The sequence below is a fragment of the Lachnellula hyalina genome, assembly GCF_007821495.1.
Source record: "Lachnellula hyalina strain CBS 185.66 chromosome Unknown contig00037, whole genome shotgun sequence".
NCBI lineage: Eukaryota > Fungi > Ascomycota > Leotiomycetes > Helotiales > Lachnaceae > Lachnellula > Lachnellula hyalina.
Window position 1 is genome coordinate 21,588 of NW_022157151.1, and position 17,869 is coordinate 39,456.

Genomic DNA, 17,869 nt, shown 5'->3' on the forward strand with positions numbered 1-17,869 from the left:
CAAAATCACTCACCAGCATCGAAGTATGGCGACACGAAGTCTCCGCATGCTTCCTGCCCCTCCAAGCACAGCTTCACCCAACTTCCCAGCCCCATCCAAGCTCAAACCCAAGTCCAAATTTCTGGAGAAAAATCCTAGGGTCAAAACGCGCCAAGCAGCCGCAGTCTCCCTTCCCTTTCGCCTATGAGGGAGGCCGGAAAAGAGATGGAGAAGAGAGTGTGAGGACGGAGATGTACTCGTATAGTAGTACTAGTGCGGGCAGTGGATATGCACATGCTGATGAGGGCGTTGCGAAGATCGGCGTTGGTGAAGAGGGGGAAGGCAGTATCGGTAGTATGGAGCTTGGGGAGGGTAGTGAGTGTGGCATTGGGGGCCAGTTGAGGGAAAGGGCCGAGAGGTTGGAGAGGGCGAGGAGATTGTTGGATGTTGCTGTCAAGACGGCGTAGGAGGTCAAGGTGAATTTGGAGGTGAAGAGGGGGACGTGTGCTCGATAGGAAAAATGCCTTCGGTAGGCGTTGAAATGGTATGTTTTTGGATCGTGCCGGACTATTCGAAAGCACGGTAACTATATGGCGGAGTTTCCTCTGGATGAGGGGAATAGTTGTGATATCTACTGTCTTGGCGTCTTAAATCAAGGTAGGTACATGGCAGGTCAGGTCAGAACCCAGTAGCTCATCAGCTCACCGTTTGAAGTGTCATCTAGGTTAGATATCCCATCTCAGAGATCTCCAGTCCGCTGGGATAATAATCGCTCATGCAAGATGAGATATTCTTGCATCTCAAAATATGGTGAAATCACTATCACATTCAGATAGACCGAGAGGTTTGTTATGTGGATTCATCGTCCTTAGCTACATACCTGAAGGCAGTTACGAAGGCTATAGAGAGGCGTATTTCGCTGGACAACGCAGTGGGATGTAAGAAATTCCTAGGGATATCTAGACCAGAAAGCACCCCTCCAGAGCGTACTAAAGCGCATTGCAAATAAGAGAGATTCCGAGGTATCCATTGTCAATATCATCTCCCTAACAAGCTTTGTGCCGTTGAGGCTCTTTGTGAAAAATGCATTCCATCGCAGAGGCCTGCTTCAGAAGCTAAGAAGGCCCCATCTGCAAAACACGCCCCTGATGTGAAAAGACCGCAGAGAGAAACATCGCAACCAGAAAAGAAAAGACATGGTCATCAGGTTCGCAGGATGGTGTATTTCGCAAATCGCACGATTTCGCAAAAGGCACTCGTTCTGCTTTTCATATCAACTCCCATCCCCTACCCATGCTGCAACCACACTACCAGCAACCTAGGTATACCAGCAGAAGCATATGAAATCGAAGCGAGAAGAAGAGATCTACGACTCGGTTGCAGGCGCAGCTTCAGCCTCAGCTTTCGGCTCCACAGCAGGCTCAGTCTTCTCCTCGGTCTTCTCAGCCTCCTTGGGTGCCTCAGTGGCGGCTGCCTCGGGCTCCCCGCTATCTGAAGAAGTCCAGAGAGTAAGGTTGTCGCGGAGCAATTGCATAATGAGGGTGCTGTCACGGTAGGATTCCTCAGACAAAGAATCTAGCTCGGCGATAGCGTCGTCGAAAGCTTGCTTGGCAAGGTGGCAAGCACGGTCCGGTGAGTTCAAGATCTCGTAGTAGAAGACAGAGAAGTTGAGGGCCAGTCCAAGGCGAATGGGGTGGGTTGGGGTAAGCTCGGTTTGGGCCACATCGGTAGCATTCTGCCAGGCACAACATTAAACATGGTCAGATCAAATTGCAAAATGCGCGCATACCTTGTATGCCTCATGGGCGGCAGTAGCAGCAACCTTGCGCTTCTCGCCGGAAGCAAACTCAGCCAAGTAACGGTGGTAATCACCCTTCCTAGATAATGATTCTTATTAGCAAAAGAGCCTTGCATGCGGCGCAGTGTGGACCCATCGCAGCCGATAAGACATACATCTTGTGGTAGAAGACCTTGGACTCGCCAGACTCGGCCTTTGGGATCAAGGATTCATCCAAGACATCAAGGACATCCTGGCAGACCTTCTCGAGCTCGGTCTCGATCTTTTGACGGTAATCGCGGATGGTCGAAACGTGCTTGTCGGTGCCCTTGGACTCCTCCTTCTGCTCGATCGACGAGATTATGCGCCAAGAAGCACGCCTAGTTCCAACGACATTCTTATATGCGACAGACAAAAGATTTCGCTCATCAACAGTGAGTTCTCCGCCCAGCTAGAATCACACATCATCAGTATGTGTCTTCCAAGGACATCCTAGTATATAGCAAGATCGCGTACCTTGGCAACCTCCTTCATGTATGTGACCATCTCGTCATATCTCTCAGCTTGCTCGCAGAGCCGAGCGAGGAAGGTCTTGCTGTGAGTTTGTCAGTGGATGTGAGACTATCAAATGGAGGATAATGGCGTTTTGTCGCCGGACATGGGAGCTTTTCGAACCTTTCACGCTAGAAATGGGACACCGAGTCAGCAAGAGAGCCCCCCAGTACGATGGTTTTGCACGCATGGCGATAGAAACGCGGTTGATAAGGAAGGCGGCCATGGAGGGGAAGAAAACAGAGACGGTACGGCAGGGCGGGTAGAGAACTTACTTCGGTCGTCATTTTTGCAAGAGTTGGTATGCAGTGAGTGCGTAGCAAATATTCGTTAAGGAGTGGAACAATATGGAGGTCTGATGGCTGAGGGTGGGTTGGATGTTTACGTGTCGAAGCAAAGTAGACAAAAGAGGTTCCACAGGACGATGTGACGATTGAGCGCCTGGGCGGCTGGCTGGCGACAGGAAGAGTTCGCTTACGGTGGCACGTGAAAATAAGATTGAAGCTCTGGCTGGGGGGAGGGCAGGTCAACGACAATTCACCACTCTTGTGGATCTTTATCATTAGTTACTAAGTATCTATTTTTTTCTTCTTCAAAGTCTTTGATTGCACTGTGCATCCGAGGAAGTTATTGCCGCCGGCTACAGTTGCACCTGCCAGTCCGACCATCATTCTGTTGGCAGAGGATATTATATTACTTTGAATTTACTGAGCGTTTGGCCCCTTCCTCTGCAATTTGATTCGGCATTTGATGAGTAGGAGCATCCCAAGAAGAGGTCCTGCAATCCTTTGCAGTCGCAGTTAGATGCAAATGCATTGGCATGCTTGGAATACCTCTACTTGTTGCCTTTCTTTGTATACATGGACACGACATCGATACACATGCTACACCAAACGAACGACCCCTTATCATCAACGCCAACCTATTTGCAAGGGTTTGTATTCCGTGGCATTTGCTGGCAGTCGTTTTGCCCAATGAAATCCTCTCTTGCGGTTGCTTGCCCAACAAATCCTGAAGTGAGCACGGGACTGTGTGACGAGGCGGACAACACCAGTCACTCATCAGTTTGAGGCGCCAGGCAACTGGTGCGTTTCCGATGGAAGATGGATCATGTGATAGCCCTAGATAAGAAACCCTCTTCAGCTTTTCCTTGTCTTCTTAACCAGATATAGTGGTTTTCTACCGGTATTTACAGAAAGACCTGGTGCTGACCACTCGAGAGGGGTCAAGCAATTTTTGGGTTTAAAACTTCTTCTTCAGTCACATATTATTTTCATAGCTATGTGGTGGTCCTAAAAGAAGCCGTGAGAACTCAGCTTTCAGAACTGGTTGATAGGTCCATAAATTACCCCCTCGAGACCGGAAATTCTGATATACTGTCTCCAACTACTCTTTCTTTTGGTAGGTAATTTACAGCTACATGAAACTTGAACATTAAGAGCCTTTCACAAGTCAAGAAGTTCTTCATTTGAAACTCTTTATCAATGCGCTAGGTTGTGTTGCTTCATCCAGTCTACGATCTGGTACTCTTTCTTCTTTTGCTATATTTTCTCTTGAACCGCCAAAGACGAACCTGTACCCAAGAATTGTGGGGTCTATTTCTCAATTGTAAACCCTAATCACCTTTTTTTAAGAGTTCTTGGAACCTATTATCAGTGCTTGTGTATCACTACAAGGCAATGTTTGACTCAGACAGCATTTGCAGCTTTCGATGCAACAGCACACTGTTTGATTATCGGGACTATCCCATCTTTGGGCCTCTAAGGCGGTGATATATGTGATGACAAGAGCAGCAAAAACACCGGGATCATTCTTGAAGTAATCGAGTCCTATTATCTGCAGGATAATAAATAAGTGAGTTGATTGGTTGGGTGTGTGTAGACTACTTCGTAATGGGTTATTCTTTACTAGGGTATATTTAAGAAGACCCTCACCCTAACTTATAGAAGGCCGGGTAGATCTGGAATTAGGGCCAGTAATTTATTTGTTATGTTTAATAGATGTATATCTTCAAGTGATAAGCTCAAAGAATTATTCTCCTTTGAGCTTAAGGCTATTTGCCTCATGTTATGGTTGGCTGTTTGAAAAGAATAAGTGATCCGAAATGGATAATATACCGGTACTAACATTGAAATACTGTACAACCGAGAAACAATACATTATTAGTACGAGAACCCTTACCTTGGAGATATTTCAAAGGGACCAGCCATCACAAAAATAACAAAAATAACAGTATTTCCAACAATCTTTCATAGAGAAAAAGAATTATCCCACTCTCAAACGGTACCTGCCTAGGTAGGTTTGACGCTTGTGGAACCGTGGCCGGCAAGGCTAGCTTGGCTTGAGGACAGAGTGTACTTTGCCTTCGAGCTCTAGAATTTTCTGACCAAGCAACGACGATATCAACTCCACGTTCCTTTGGCTGCCTGGTGAGTTTTGGGTTTCTTCATATAGTTGTCACTACTCTTGCGACCTTCATTTGGAAGAGTTATCAGGTTACATGATCAATCCAAAATAAGTTGGTACCAACGGTACAAAATTTGGTTTCCCACTCCCCCACCACCACAACATGGAAAACGCATTCGCCCAAACGACCTCCAAGGTCTTGAAGCACTTCTCAGTATCAGAGACACAAGGTCTCACCAACGCGCAAGTTGAAGCTTCAAGAGAGAAATATGGCCGCAATGGTAAGTCAAAATCCACTTTGCGCCGCGCCTAATAGATCAATATCTAAAACTCTCCCAGCCATCGCAGAAGACCCTCCTACTCCAATCTGGAAGCTCATTCTCGAGCAATTCAAGGACCAGCTTGTAGTCATCCTTCTCGGATCCGCCGCAATCTCTTTTGTCCTCGCTCTGTTCGAGGAAGATGGTGGCTGGGCAGCCTTTGTTGATCCCGCAGTTGTATGTGCACCCAGCCTAAAACTTCGAACTTTTACTGATCATTGTTCGCAGATTCTCACAATCTTGATCCTTAACGCCGTCGTTGGTGTCTCTCAGGAGAGCAGCGCAGAGAAGGCGATCGCAGCTTTACAAGAATACTCAGCAAACGAAGCCAAGGTTGTCCGAAATGGCCATGTTACAAGGGTTAAGGCTGAAGAATTGGTTCCTGGAGACGTCATTTCGATCTCTGTGGGAGACAGAATCCCTGCAGATTGCAGGGTCCTGGCTATTCAGAGCAACAGTTTCGCAGTTGACCAGGCTATTCTCACGGGAGAAAGCGAGAGTGTTGGAAAGGATACAGACGTGGTGAAGGATTTGCAAGCCGTGAAGCAAGATCAGATCAACACCCTTTTCTCAGGAACCACGGTCGTTACGGGGCATGCTACTGCAATTGTGGTTCTGACTGGTTCATCTACCGCTATTGGTGATATTCACGAGAGTATTGTAGCACAAATCTCTGAGCCAACACCTTTGAAGCAAAAGCTCAACGATTTTGGTGACACGTTGGCTAAAGTTATTTCACTCATCTGTATTGCAGTCTGGCTCATCAATATCCCTCACTTCAACGATCCGTCCCACGGAGGCTGGGCAAAGGGAGCTATATATTACCTCAAGATTGCCGTTTCTCTCGGTGTTGCCGCTATTCCAGAAGGTCTGGCTGTAGTCATCACAACATGTCTTGCTCTCGGTACACGAAAAATGGCAGCAAAGAACGCAGTTGTACGAAGCTTGCCTTCTGTCGAAACCCTTGGTAGCTGCAGCGTAATTTGCTCTGACAAGACCGGTACTTTGACCACGAACCAGATGAGTGTCAGCAAAGTTGTATACCTCAACGAGGCTGGAAATGATTTGGAAGAGCTCGGTGTTGAGGGCACAACCTTCGCCCCAACTGGAAAGATCACGTCTAACGGCAAAGAGGTCACGGGTGCGGCTGGAAAGTCAAGCACAATTTTTCAAATGATGGAGGTCGCTGCACTTTGCAACGATGCTCAATTGGCTTTGGACTCAAAAACTGGACAGTACTCTAACGTTGGTGAACCAACTGAAGGAGCTCTTCGCGTTCTCGTGGAGAAGATTGGCACTAACGATAACGCACAAAACAAGGCGAGAGCCGGTCGTGCTGCTGAAGATTGTCTGCATCTTGCTAGCTCTTGGTACGAAAATAGAAGCCCCCGTCTCGCGACCTACGAATTTTCCAGGGACAGGAAGAGCATGTCAGTTCTCGTTGGAAGCAAGACTCAGCAAAGACTACTCGTTAAAGGAGCCCCCGAAGCTATTATTGACCGCTGCACCCACACATTGGTTGGAGCGAACGGCAAAAAGATCCCCATGTCCAAAAGCCTTTCTGATACCCTGTTGAAGGAGGTTGTAGACTATGGCAACAGAGGTCTCCGTGTGATTGCTCTTGCCAGCCTCGACGATGTTACTTCCAACCCGGCTTTAAAGAACGCAAAATCTACTGAAGATTACTTGAATCTCGAGCAAAACCTTACTCTACTGGGTCTTGTTGGCATGGAAGATCCCCCACGTCCTGAGGTTGCCGGGGCTATCCGCAAATGTAAGGAAGCTGGCATCCGAGTTATTGTTATCACTGGTGACAACCGCAACACCGCCGAGACTATCTGTCGACAAATTGGTGTATTTGGTCAAGATGAAGATCTAAGAGGTAAAAGTTACACGGGAAGAGAGTTCGACAACCTCAGCGATTTCCAACAACTTGAAGCCGCAAAGACCGCCTCTCTCTTCTCTCGTGTTGAGCCAAGCCACAAGTCAAAGCTCGTTGACCTGCTCCAACAGATGGGCGAGGTTGTTGCTATGACTGGTGATGGTGTAAACGATGCTCCTGCTCTCAAGAAGGCCGATATTGGTGTTGCCATGGGTTCTGGGACCGATGTTTCAAAGCTGGCTTCTGACATGGTCCTCACTGACAACAACTTCGCTACGATTGAGGTTGCCATTGAAGAAGGTCGCTCAATCTACAACAACACCCAGCAGTTCATCAGATATTTGATCTCTTCAAACATCGGCGAGGTCGTTTCTATCTTCTTGACAGCCGCGATCGGTATGCCCGAAGCTCTCATCCCCGTTCAACTCCTCTGGGTCAACCTCGTCACAGATGGTCTCCCAGCCACTGCATTGTCATTCAACCCCCCTGACCACGATGTCATGAGAAGACAACCAAGAAAGCGCGATGAGCGTCTTATCGGTGGCTGGCTCTTTTTCCGCTACATGGTCATCGGTATCTACGTCGGTCTGGCGACAGTCGCTGGCTACGCCTGGTGGTTCATGTACAATGCCGAGGGACCCCAGATCAACTTCTGGCAACTCACTCACTTCCACAAGTGCTCTGCTCAGTTCCCAGAGATCGGCTGCCAGATGTTCTCGGACGATATGGCCAAGTCAGCTTCCACCGTCTCGTTGTCGATCCTAGTTGTCATTGAGATGCTTAACGCCATGAATGCTCTTTCGTCTAGCGAGTCACTTCTTACGCTCCCTCTCTGGGAGAACATGATGCTCGTCTATGCTATTACCTTGTCGATGGCCCTGCACTTCGCTCTGCTCTACACCCCTATCTTGCAAATGCTCTTCTCCATTCTCCCACTGAACTGGAATGAGTGGCAGGCGGTTTTGGTGATCAGTGCACCTGTCATGTAAGTCTCCCTGTCCCCGATCATCTGACTTGTAAACCTATGCTAATGTGTGTCTTATAGTCTCATTGACGAAGGTCTGAAGTTTGTTGAAAGACAGCTCTTCATCCAGAAGACAAATGTTATTGAACCCAGAACTAAGAGCGAATAGTCTTGGGAAATGGTTAGATAACAGGAAGCTGTACATATTAGTAGACAGTAGATATAGAACGATATAAATGTATTGATGAATTACTGCGATACTACTTGCCACATATACCGTTTCCGTTAGATGTAGCAAGGCCATTGACTGTGCTGCTATATAACAATTGTCCCAACAAATAGCTACTCAGATCAGCACTTTGCCATAGATCATGTCAACTCTTCAAATACTGCTTTCATTATACCCTAGAGATTACGCCAAACTTCAACCTCGCAATACTTCGGTTTAAGTGGATAGTTTTCATGCCATGTCCATTTGTCGTAAAGTTCTATGCCAGATCTAATGCTACACAGGACGAGCCTCTTTCCCTCAAGCCCAACCCTCCCAACCCTGAATCATCACCCAATCGTCTTCAATCCCCTTCCCTTAATCTTGTCTGCCCTTCAATAACCGCTTCGTAACCTTGTCCTTCTCGATGATATAGACGTGTGCACCCCAACCTGACAACGCATCTCTGTCCACCGCATTCAACAACGCCTGCGAAATAGTCTCGAAGAGGTCCTCTGGCGCCTGCAAATGTCCTTATTAGCACACCCCCTTTCAAAACACAGCCCAACCATAGATGCATACCAAATCCGGCTCCCAAAGCCCCTCACAAGTACCAAACAACTGATCACTCGCCGTCCCACTGACAATAAAATCCTTCGCGAAATCAATGCACCCAATACTATCAAATCCACAAATAAACGGCTTCCCACTCTTCTGATCGATGCCCGCAACGACCGGACTAACGAAATAAGGGCCGAAGCGCTTCTCGTACAGGCTAGAGCTGACCAGGTTCGCCATGGTGGAGGGCGAGATGTTGCGTTCCTCGCGCAGCCGGTACATGTTGACTTTGTAGCGGAAGAGATCCGAGACGGTCGAGACGTCGGTGGCGAGGCCAGTGAGACCTAGGTAGACGTCGCCGTAGGAGAAGATCTTGGGGAAGTTGTTGGAGACGGTCATGGATTGGAGACCCAGGCGGAGATCGCAGGCTATGGCGACGCAGTCTTTGCCTACCATTGCTACGCAGGCACCACCGTCTGAGGGAAGGGGTTAGATATATCGTAGGTATGGGAGGTGGGAGGGGAGAGGTACTGATTGAGAAGGGGGAGCTCTGCGAGGTTGATGGGTTAGCTATTGACTTGCTGGCTGTTGGGTTTGATTGAGGCTGGCTTACCATTTTGAGGGGATTATTTTGGCTTTTGGGTATCTCTCAAGGGGGTTATCGAGTGTAGGAAAGCTCTCCGGGTATTTCAAGAGCTCCTGAGGTGGTTGTGTTGCGAAAATATAGAGTTGATAATTCACAGTGTACAAGCACTTACAGTGCTGCAAGGTAGACACGGCTGTCGCGTCCGCAGAGGAAGCTCGAAAAGCTTGGACCACCATGATTATGTTACTGTATCTCAGGCACCGAATGCTGAGCGATTTCAACTTTCACACTGCACTGCAACGATTGATTCACTTCTTCTCTGGATTATACTTTTGTCTTCTCGCAGAGTTCTATTTCCTCTTTGATACCCATTCCCTCGAGAGCGAAAGCGATTGCTGTTTGATTCTTTGGAAAGCTGCGCCGGCAACCTGACTATAACTGTTTCCACCCCGCCACGCTTCTTTGAATGACAAACATCGAAGTCAAGAGAAGGCAGAAGTCAACTTCATTGTAAAGTTGAAGTCAAAGCATTATTCCTCTATATAACTTCGATTTGCATCCAGAACGAACAACAGCAGCAATTCAACAGTCCCCAGTCCTCATCATGTCGTCGTCGCATGTGGTGGTTATCGATACCTCCTTCAGAAGGCATAACATCAAAGTCACTCCTGGAAAATACATGACGGATATTCTGGAGGAAGCATGTAAAAAATTTGGCATTAGGTCTAGCAACTACGGTCTCAAGTAAGTCCTCCCCAATTTTACAGCTTGGAACATACCTAATAATATGCAGGCACGTCAACAAGCCCGTAGATCTGTCAAGAACGTTTCGGCAAACAGGCCTCCCAACCGGCGCAAGGCTGGAGCTCGTCGTTGCGTCACGAACTCCCTCCGCCGTCTCTGTCGCCCTCCAAATACCAGAAGCTATAGCAGGGGGGGTTCCAAGTGGCCGACTGACGGACAAAGTCCCCAGCGATACAACATTATGGCGTATTCTACGGAAATTCGAGTCAACTGAGGGCACGAACTTGAACTTTACGGCCCGAGGAGTAACACATCTGGAGAATGGTGCTACGGGGGCTGGAACAATTGTTTACGAGATGCCTGTCCTGAATGTCATGGGGCGTGAGTTGGCAACTTTTGGAGACCTGCAAAAGACACTGGCGCAGTTGGGATTCAACAGTGGGAGCTGTCTTATCAGGATGAATTTTAAGAAGACAGAACAGCCTCTTCAAGAAGCTATGACGGAAATTCAGCAATACTTTAGGGAAGAAGAGACGCCTACTGGTTCGGAGATGAATGGCGTAGAAGCTAGTCCTTTGCAAGAGGTGGACAGCATCACGGAGGGTATCTCTAGAATGTCTTCACGAGAATCTACACCTAGTGGAGACGTAGCCATGCCTTCAGTTGAGCAACCCGAGCTACTTCAGAATGCACCCATCACACCATCGAAGCGACCTGCGCCAGAGGCCACCCCAGAGCCAAAGCAAGAGGAGAAAATTCTTGGTCCCAACCAGCGCCCAATCTCTATCTTCTCTCCTCCCTCTTCCGATACACCTAAAGCTGCACTATTGCCGTATAACGAAGGAGACTTTGAAGCGACTATTCACCACGCCAAAGCACACCAACAAAACCTTCTAAACAGATCTCGCAACCAAAAGCTCCTATCAGACGCAGAAACCGAGCAGGCAGAGCAGGAGAAAGCCGCAAAACTAGCGAAGATGAAAGAAGTCAATATCAAAGTCCGCTTCCCCGACCAATCGAGCGTTGTTTCTCAGTTCACTGCAACGGACACGGGTGATGATCTGTATAATAGTGTTACGGGCGTCATTGTAGCCGAGGATCAGCCATTTAAGCTTGTCTACAATGATAGGGGGGTACAGACTGTTCCAAGAAGCCAGAAGAAGCTGATTAAGGACCTTGGATTTGAGGGCAGTGTTCTGGTTAATTTTGTTTGGGAGGATGCTGCGAGTGATGCTTCGAGAAAGGGTTCGACTCTGAAGCCGCAATATGCAAGGAAGGCAGAAACTCTTCCTGTTCCTGTCGTTGCTAGTGTGTCACAGGAGGAAGCTGGTCCCTCTGCTTCAGAGAAAGGCAAGGAGAAGGAGAATTCGGGTGGTGGTGCGGGTCCGAAGTTGAAAGGTGCTATGCCGAAATGGCTTGCAAAGGGACTCCAGAAGAAATGAGTTACGTGAGCGTATAGCTTTGGTGATAGATGATGTTATGACTATTGGATGATGTTCTACGGACGGGGTTTTGATGAGCATCTTTAAGAGAGGGCATAGCGAGGAGTTTTGAGGGAGGGGTTCGTCTTGTAGTAGATAGTCAGATCCAGCAGTTGCTGTTCCGAAGATTCAGGACCATAAGCAATGGTATGAAGTTTTTCAATGGACGTTGTCGCTTGAAGTGCCTAGATGAAGAAGCCATTTGCTTCCAAGGCCAACAATCTTTCCTTTTTGCTGAAGTATTCTATCCCCGAACAATTCAAGAGCAAGTCACGTAATCGCATCCGATTGTAAAAAATGTTTGCGAAGTTGTTTCATTGCCTCTGAATCCCCATGCTGATCTAGCTAGCCATCTTCATATGAAGCCAAGCATCCATCCACGGTCCATTTGCTTTTCAAATATATCAATCACAACTCCATTCCCATTCATGCGACAACGTTAGGTATCATCGAATGCAAGGAAATCTAGTGGCCAGCCCGTCTGGAATCGGCAATGACACGCTGTAGCTCATCAACCTTCGCCTTGGCACGACCGAAAGTACCGAGCTATATTAAACGTCAGAGACCGCTTTATTTGTAATTGCGACAGGGAATAGGAAAGGATGAAATAGAACATACCCTCTTCTTCGCGAGCTTACGCGCACGCTTATCCTTGCTGTTGCGGAGGAGTTCGATGACACGACGCTCGTATGGTGCGAGTCTGAAATCATTCCAATTAGCCCGATCCAATCAAATCCAAAACTTCCTTCTCGAGGGAAGAAAAGAAAACACGGCGACGTACCCAGAAACCTCCTTGACAATCTCCCTCACGAACTCAGTCTTCTTGCTGAGGTGTCCCTTGGTCCGGCTGACTCTGGGCTTGACGACTCGCGCCTCGGTTTTCTACACATTTCGAAAAAGATAAAAGTTAGCCCGTTGAGTCCATCTTCAATGGGAAAGAGAAGATCCTCCAAGAGGTGAGACGGGCTTGTGAACGTACGTGTCCCTTGTTGAGGCCGACGATCAGGCCGCTACGCTCCTTGGGTGCTGTTGGTGCCATCTTGATTTTTGTCGAAGATGTTGTCGATGGTCGTGGGAGGGGGAGGAAAAGTTCGAGGTCGGATTTTTGATGCCGGTGGGTTTGCGAACCGATTGTGTGGTCATGTGATGGAGCTACTGGATTTAGGGCCAGCACTACTCGAGTAGCGGGGAGCGGAGCGGGGCGGAAGGGGCGGATTGGAACGACAACGATTTTCTTTACTATCAAGGGAAAACAGCTTGCTCGAGAAGATTGGAGCCCTCCTGGCTTCTCAATTGTCTATATGTGTAACATTTCCGTGTCGAGCTAAAGTATTCATAAATTGTATCTACTACGAGTAACGAAGAACTTCTCGCCTTTCGCCTATAGTACTTTATGCGGAATATCTAGCTACCGCCACTGGTGCTGTACCTGCACTTTGCTAATTTTGGCGTCTTCATATTATTGTTTCGCTTCCTTCTCTTCCTCTCGTGTTTGGCAGTCTTCTGTTTTCGTCATACATACGGGTAGTCTCCATGTCTCGTCGTGCAGTCAATCTAGCTGTGACTGATCCATCCACTGCGTATTTGTAAAGTGCCATGTTGTACGCAGGAGAATGCATGTGCAGTAATATATCCTTCCTTTTTAAATGTGAATTCAATGAACTCTTCTTACCTGCGTCCTCCAATTTTATTACGTCTATCGCGCTGTTTCTCATCTGCGAGGCTCTATCTCCGACTCTTAAATATTCCCATTCCTTTCAATATGAGTGTTATCTTATTCAGTTGTGTTGCATTGCACAGTGCTAACGGGAAAATACCCTGTTCTTCTGTGAGTACTGGCTGTATTACCTTCGATTTTGGTCGAACCTAGAAAACTTTGGTCCCAACACTCGCTTCCCCTACCTATGCATGCATACAAATTCTATGATAATAGGAGGGGTTTCAAGTGGATAAGCTGGTTTAAGTGAACAAGCATTGCTCTACATCAAAGCTTCAATATATCTTCTAGTCTTCCTCAACATCAAAACCCACGTCCAAGTTCTCCAATTCAAACACCACTCTTCTAAGTTCCAACTTCTCAAACCCCAAGAAGCTATCAGTAACCATGTCCATCTTTAAAATTCTCATTCTGGCTCTCAACCTTCTCGGCCCTCACATCCGCTCTGCCAACCAACGCCACCGCATGCGCCTAGACCGCCGGCTTCACCATCAACGGCTTCTTTACCTTCGCTCCCGCCTCTGGCAACATCCACTTCCCTGTCGTCGGCTTCAGATTCGCCAGCAACGCCAACTCCACATCCACTACCCAATGCACGCACATCGGAGCCTTGGGTGCGACATGGCCTCGGAGAAACATACTTGTAGTCTTCTCGATCCCAACAATTTGATCCTCTTAAAAGGCAACATCATCGGCTGTCTTCATCTCCCCTTCCGCGTCCACCACCTCAAATTCAACCGACCTTCTCTCTGTAAAAACCAGCCTCCAGCTGTGCTTAGAACTGCCCCGATAATAGCAACCCAAAAGCACACCTGCCCTCCAGCTACGCCTAGAATTGCCCCGATAATAACAACCAATAAGCCCACCAGCATGGATCTTCCATACTGCACGATCCATTTCATCACAGGCGTAACCAAGATTCTCCGTTCGTTTTCAAGATCAGGGCTCACAGTAATGATTAGCGCAAGGATCGTGATTATAATAAGCACAAGGCAAAAGGCGGTAACTCCTTGGAAAACGGCAAGTAGGTAGGTGATTCTCTTGGTTCTTTCCAATGCCAAGTTGATCTCTCTGGAATAGGGGACACCCATCGTTGCCGGTATTGAACAGCTTTATATAGTGTTGGTTTCACAAGGTGATCGCTTCACTACACGTGTAGGTCCCTAGGTTATAGTACTGGTGGTTTTATTGGTTCTGGTTAGCTAGCTACAGTGGTAGTTGCAATGCGAAGAGGTTATCCCCATTGCTTAGTCAGCTAGCGCTAAGTCGATGCTTCAGCAACCCTGGTTTGCAATGATGGAAATGCCGTCTTCAAGTGGACTGGAAGTAAGCTCACAGTCGGCATTGTGCACATTCCTTGCTTAGGGGATTCAAGTGGTGAGACTTCAGCTTTTGGAGATCTTAATGTGGGCGTGTACTACTATCCGATTCCATAAAAACAGACGCCTGTAATGCTCCCCAATCAACTGAAATCCATTTCCCTCATAACAACTTCCCAATCACATTTTTACGGATGAAGAGTTCCCCTCGAGAACCATCCCGAAACACTACCAGTGGGAGTCTGGTACTTAGTACTAGCACCATTCGGCGTATACGCTGGGATAGTTGCATTACTTTACCGGGGATACTTATGGGTTTCAGCAGGCTATAGAGAGAGCGCCAGATGGCGTGGGCTGTACTGAGGGTTTGCTCGGGTGGGCGATAATCGACATCAAATATGAGACTTACCTTGAGTTTTTCATGAACACCTCAGTCTTAATTTTCTGCTACTTTTGCTGCACTTCACTTCACTTCTCTCTTCTTTAAAAAGGTTTCCATGCAATGTAATTTTCGACTATTTAGCTGCAACTACCTATGATAGGAAGCTTTTTTTTCACTGCTATGAATCACGTCTTCATCCTTTCCATCCTCCCCTACTTCTCCCTTACAAACTCCCCTTTCGCCTCCATCTCGGCCAGCACCCGATCCGCAGTTCTAAACGCCTCCATACCGGCAGGCATACCGCAATAAGCTCTATATTTCTCATTAGAATTCATTCATCCATGCTTTTGCCTACCACTACACTTCCTCCCCCAACCGCTCAAAGCCCTTCCATAAAATTAGAGTAGAGCAAAAGGAAAGTAGAAGGAAAGTAGGAGGAAAGAAAATCGGAGCATACGTACGTAGCTTGCAACAAACACTCCCGAATCTCCAGCTCGCTCGCCCCATTCCTCACCGCGCCCCTAACATGCGTCCCCAACTCAGTCCACTTCCCCAACGCCGTAAGCATGCCCAGATTCAAGAACGACCTAGTCTTCAGCTCCAACCCCGGACGGGTCCAGATTGTGCCCCAGGCTGCTTCCTATTATCGGCAGTAGACATCAATTGATCAACATAATCCTTAATACGCTAAATTGAAAACCAAACTCGAGCTATTTAACTAATGGTAGAATGAAATGAAATTGGGAGGATAGGTAGAGAGGGGAACATGGATTCGACTTACTGTAGCGTATTGCTGTAATGGTCTCAGGAAATCACTACTTGCCTTTTCAAGCGACGCAGCTACGTATTCTTCTCCGACGACTTTCTTTCGCATCTCGTAGCCTTGGTCGTATAGTTCTTTGTGGGCTGGGGTGTCCATGTTGTTTTCTTTTAGCGGGGTGCTGAAATCTGCTTTATTCTGGGATAGTTTGATTTCTTGTTAGAGAATGAGATTCTTATGAAGTTGGGGGGGGGGGGGGTGGGAGAAAATGGAATTGGAATTGGGGGAGGGAAAAGAGGGATAGGAAAATGGGACATACGGTAGGACGGAATTTTGCTGTTTCTCCTGGATATAGGTTTGGTGGTCCTAAAGTAGGACCGTAGGGAGAGCCGGATGGGTTGGGGAGCATGGTTCGTTTTGGTCTCTTATCTTGTTTACTTTTTTATTTTCAGGTGCAGGTTGTTTCGCTTTGATCTGAAGGTCAAGGTAAGGAGACTTGGAATGATTTCATGAGTTTGTTCCGAACTCGGAAGCGTGGATGTAGTGTACCAACAGTACCTAGGTAAATAGAAGTGACATGGACCACGTGGTGACCAAGCCAAGGTTAACATCAGTGCGGGGAACCCCGGATTTTTCCACTGACACAACGACTTCAACATCTATTTTGACGTCTCTGCGCTTCTTCCTTCCCCCCTTCACACGATTACGATAACTGTTGAAATGTCCAAAGATTAGAGCACCAGGAGCCAAGCTGTCTTTATTGATTGTATTCAAAGTTCGCTATGGATTATATTCTTACATCTAGGAAATCCTCCCTTGGCTCAAGGAGTTCCGGACATCCAACAAATAAACCAACAAGGAGAAAGCAAATCTATAATATATACCCAATCTATCCTGTACGTCTCGCAATCTCATCTCGAAAACTTCGTATCAAACCATCTACTCATCAATCTCTTCTAATCTTCTATGTCTTGTCTCGGGTATCTATCGCTCGTTCTTTAGTTTGCGGTTGGCTTGAGGGTCATTGGGGTCTGTTGAGTAGTCTCATCGAAAGGAACACCGAGTTCGAAAAGCTTGGTGATAACGGCTGCGAAATCCTTGAAGAAGAGTCCCTCGTCCTTGGCATATTTTTCGACCCATTGCTTGAAAGCCTTGTCAGAAACGAGCGCCATGTCGGTAGGAAGCATCATTAGGGTCTTGGAGGTCTTGTCTTCGTACTATTGAGTGTTAGTGACACCTCATATTTCTGTCAGCTTTTTCACATACCTGCTTAGGACCATTCCACTTCTTCCAGTTCCACTTCTCGTTCAAAAGGAGCTTGTAGTATTCGTTGGTCACAACGGTTGGGGAGAAAGTCCATGGACCATCGAAACCGCTGCGGTCAGTGTGGCAACGACCCAAGGCGTGTGCTCCAGATAGGGCAACAATCTCCTGGTCGTTGAATCCCATACGGCCAAAGATACCACGCAGATGCTTGTTTCCTTGCGAAGCATCTGGGAGACGTCCATCGGGTGTGCAAGCTGCAATGTCCTTATCCATGCGGCCAGGTCTGTATGGGATGGTGGGGCCTTGCATTTCTTGGATGGCGCAAATACCAGCGAGGATCCAGAGATCGGAGTAGGTGATCCAAGGGAACTTGGCTATTCATATCATCAGCACAACTCGGTCTCAATTTCCAGGTGAGTAGACCTACCCTTAACCGGCGCCAGGAAGTCTCGCGCAGTGACTAAACCAGCATTGGCACCATGGTCACCCTCCGGTTGAAAGCGCATTGTGGCTCCGTTACTGCCACCAGTACCCGTCTCCTTATCATACGTCCCTGACGCATGCCACGCCAATCTCACCAAGACCGGGCCATAGCTCCCATCATCGTAGTCGTCCTTATCTTGCAACAGCGCCGCAATCTCATTATACACCTTCTGGTAGTCCTCCTGCTTTGGTACAAAGACACCCGTGGTTTCACTGGCAGATCCAGAGAAGATAGAGCCGTTGCCTTGCGAGTAATAGTAGTAACCGGCGCCGCCTGCAATTGCAAGAGCTCCGACCCCAAGGATCAGGCCGGTGGATGAAGATTTGGCTGCTGGTTCAGAGGCATATCCGCGCCGGGATTGCTGGCGGAATGTCTGGCGGGGAAGAGAGAAAGCTGTCTTGCGGGAAGAAGTCTTGAAAGCCGATGTGGCGGGTGTAGATCGGAAGGCCGCTCGGGCGAAGGTGCGAGTAGCTGTGGTGGCCAT

General features: G+C 47.8%; 7 protein-coding genes across 7 annotated transcripts; 2 read left to right on the forward strand and 5 right to left on the reverse strand.

The window, feature by feature from the left end:
• Positions 1–1,345: 1,345 nt before the first annotated feature.
• On the reverse strand, positions 1,346–2,595 carry LHYA1_G002594 (14-3-3-like protein; the record flags this gene model as incomplete). Its single annotated transcript, XM_031147569.1, has 5 exons — positions 1,346–1,714; positions 1,769–1,856; positions 1,933–2,207; positions 2,273–2,347; positions 2,584–2,595. The coding sequence occupies 5 exons, from the start codon at positions 2,593–2,595 to the stop codon at positions 1,346–1,348; spliced, it is 819 nt and encodes a 272-aa protein (XP_031006852.1).
• A 2,282-nt stretch (positions 2,596–4,877) lies between these two features.
• On the forward strand, positions 4,878–8,049 carry Ca-P60A (Calcium-transporting ATPase sarcoplasmic/endoplasmic reticulum type; the record flags this gene model as incomplete). The annotated part of the gene is made up of 4 exons (XM_031147570.1): positions 4,878–4,995; positions 5,054–5,211; positions 5,263–7,901; positions 7,962–8,049. The coding sequence occupies 4 exons, from the start codon at positions 4,878–4,880 to the stop codon at positions 8,047–8,049; spliced, it is 3,003 nt and encodes a 1,000-aa protein (XP_031006853.1).
• A 417-nt stretch (positions 8,050–8,466) lies between these two features.
• On the reverse strand, positions 8,467–9,468 carry PUP3 (Proteasome subunit beta type-3; the record flags this gene model as incomplete). The annotated part of the gene is made up of 3 exons (XM_031147571.1): positions 8,467–8,610; positions 8,671–9,122; positions 9,405–9,468. 3 exons carry the CDS (start codon positions 9,466–9,468, stop codon positions 8,467–8,469), a joined length of 660 nt encoding a protein of 219 aa, XP_031006854.1.
• Positions 9,469–9,836: 368 nt separating this feature from the next.
• On the forward strand, positions 9,837–11,418 carry Aspscr1 (Tether containing UBX domain for GLUT4; the record flags this gene model as incomplete). Its single annotated transcript, XM_031147572.1, has 2 exons — positions 9,837–9,976; positions 10,026–11,418. 2 exons carry the CDS (start codon positions 9,837–9,839, stop codon positions 11,416–11,418), a joined length of 1,533 nt encoding a protein of 510 aa, XP_031006855.1.
• Positions 11,419–11,922: 504 nt separating this feature from the next.
• rpl36 (60S ribosomal protein) lies at positions 11,923–13,055 on the reverse strand (the record flags this gene model as incomplete). The annotated part of the gene is made up of 5 exons (XM_031147573.1): positions 11,923–12,003; positions 12,076–12,157; positions 12,239–12,339; positions 12,437–12,696; positions 12,980–13,055. The coding sequence occupies 5 exons, from the start codon at positions 13,053–13,055 to the stop codon at positions 11,923–11,925; spliced, it is 600 nt and encodes a 199-aa protein (XP_031006846.1).
• A 2,032-nt stretch (positions 13,056–15,087) lies between these two features.
• On the reverse strand, positions 15,088–16,044 carry pcaC_0 (4-carboxymuconolactone decarboxylase; the record flags this gene model as incomplete). Its single annotated transcript, XM_031147574.1, has 4 exons — positions 15,088–15,187; positions 15,337–15,515; positions 15,657–15,833; positions 15,955–16,044. The coding sequence occupies 4 exons, from the start codon at positions 16,042–16,044 to the stop codon at positions 15,088–15,090; spliced, it is 546 nt and encodes a 181-aa protein (XP_031006847.1).
• Positions 16,045–16,633: 589 nt separating this feature from the next.
• On the reverse strand, positions 16,634–17,869 carry CCP1_1 (Cytochrome c peroxidase, mitochondrial; the record flags this gene model as incomplete). The annotated part of the gene is made up of 3 exons (XM_031147575.1): positions 16,634–16,852; positions 16,902–17,275; positions 17,329–17,869. 3 exons carry the CDS (start codon positions 17,867–17,869, stop codon positions 16,634–16,636), a joined length of 1,134 nt encoding a protein of 377 aa, XP_031006874.1.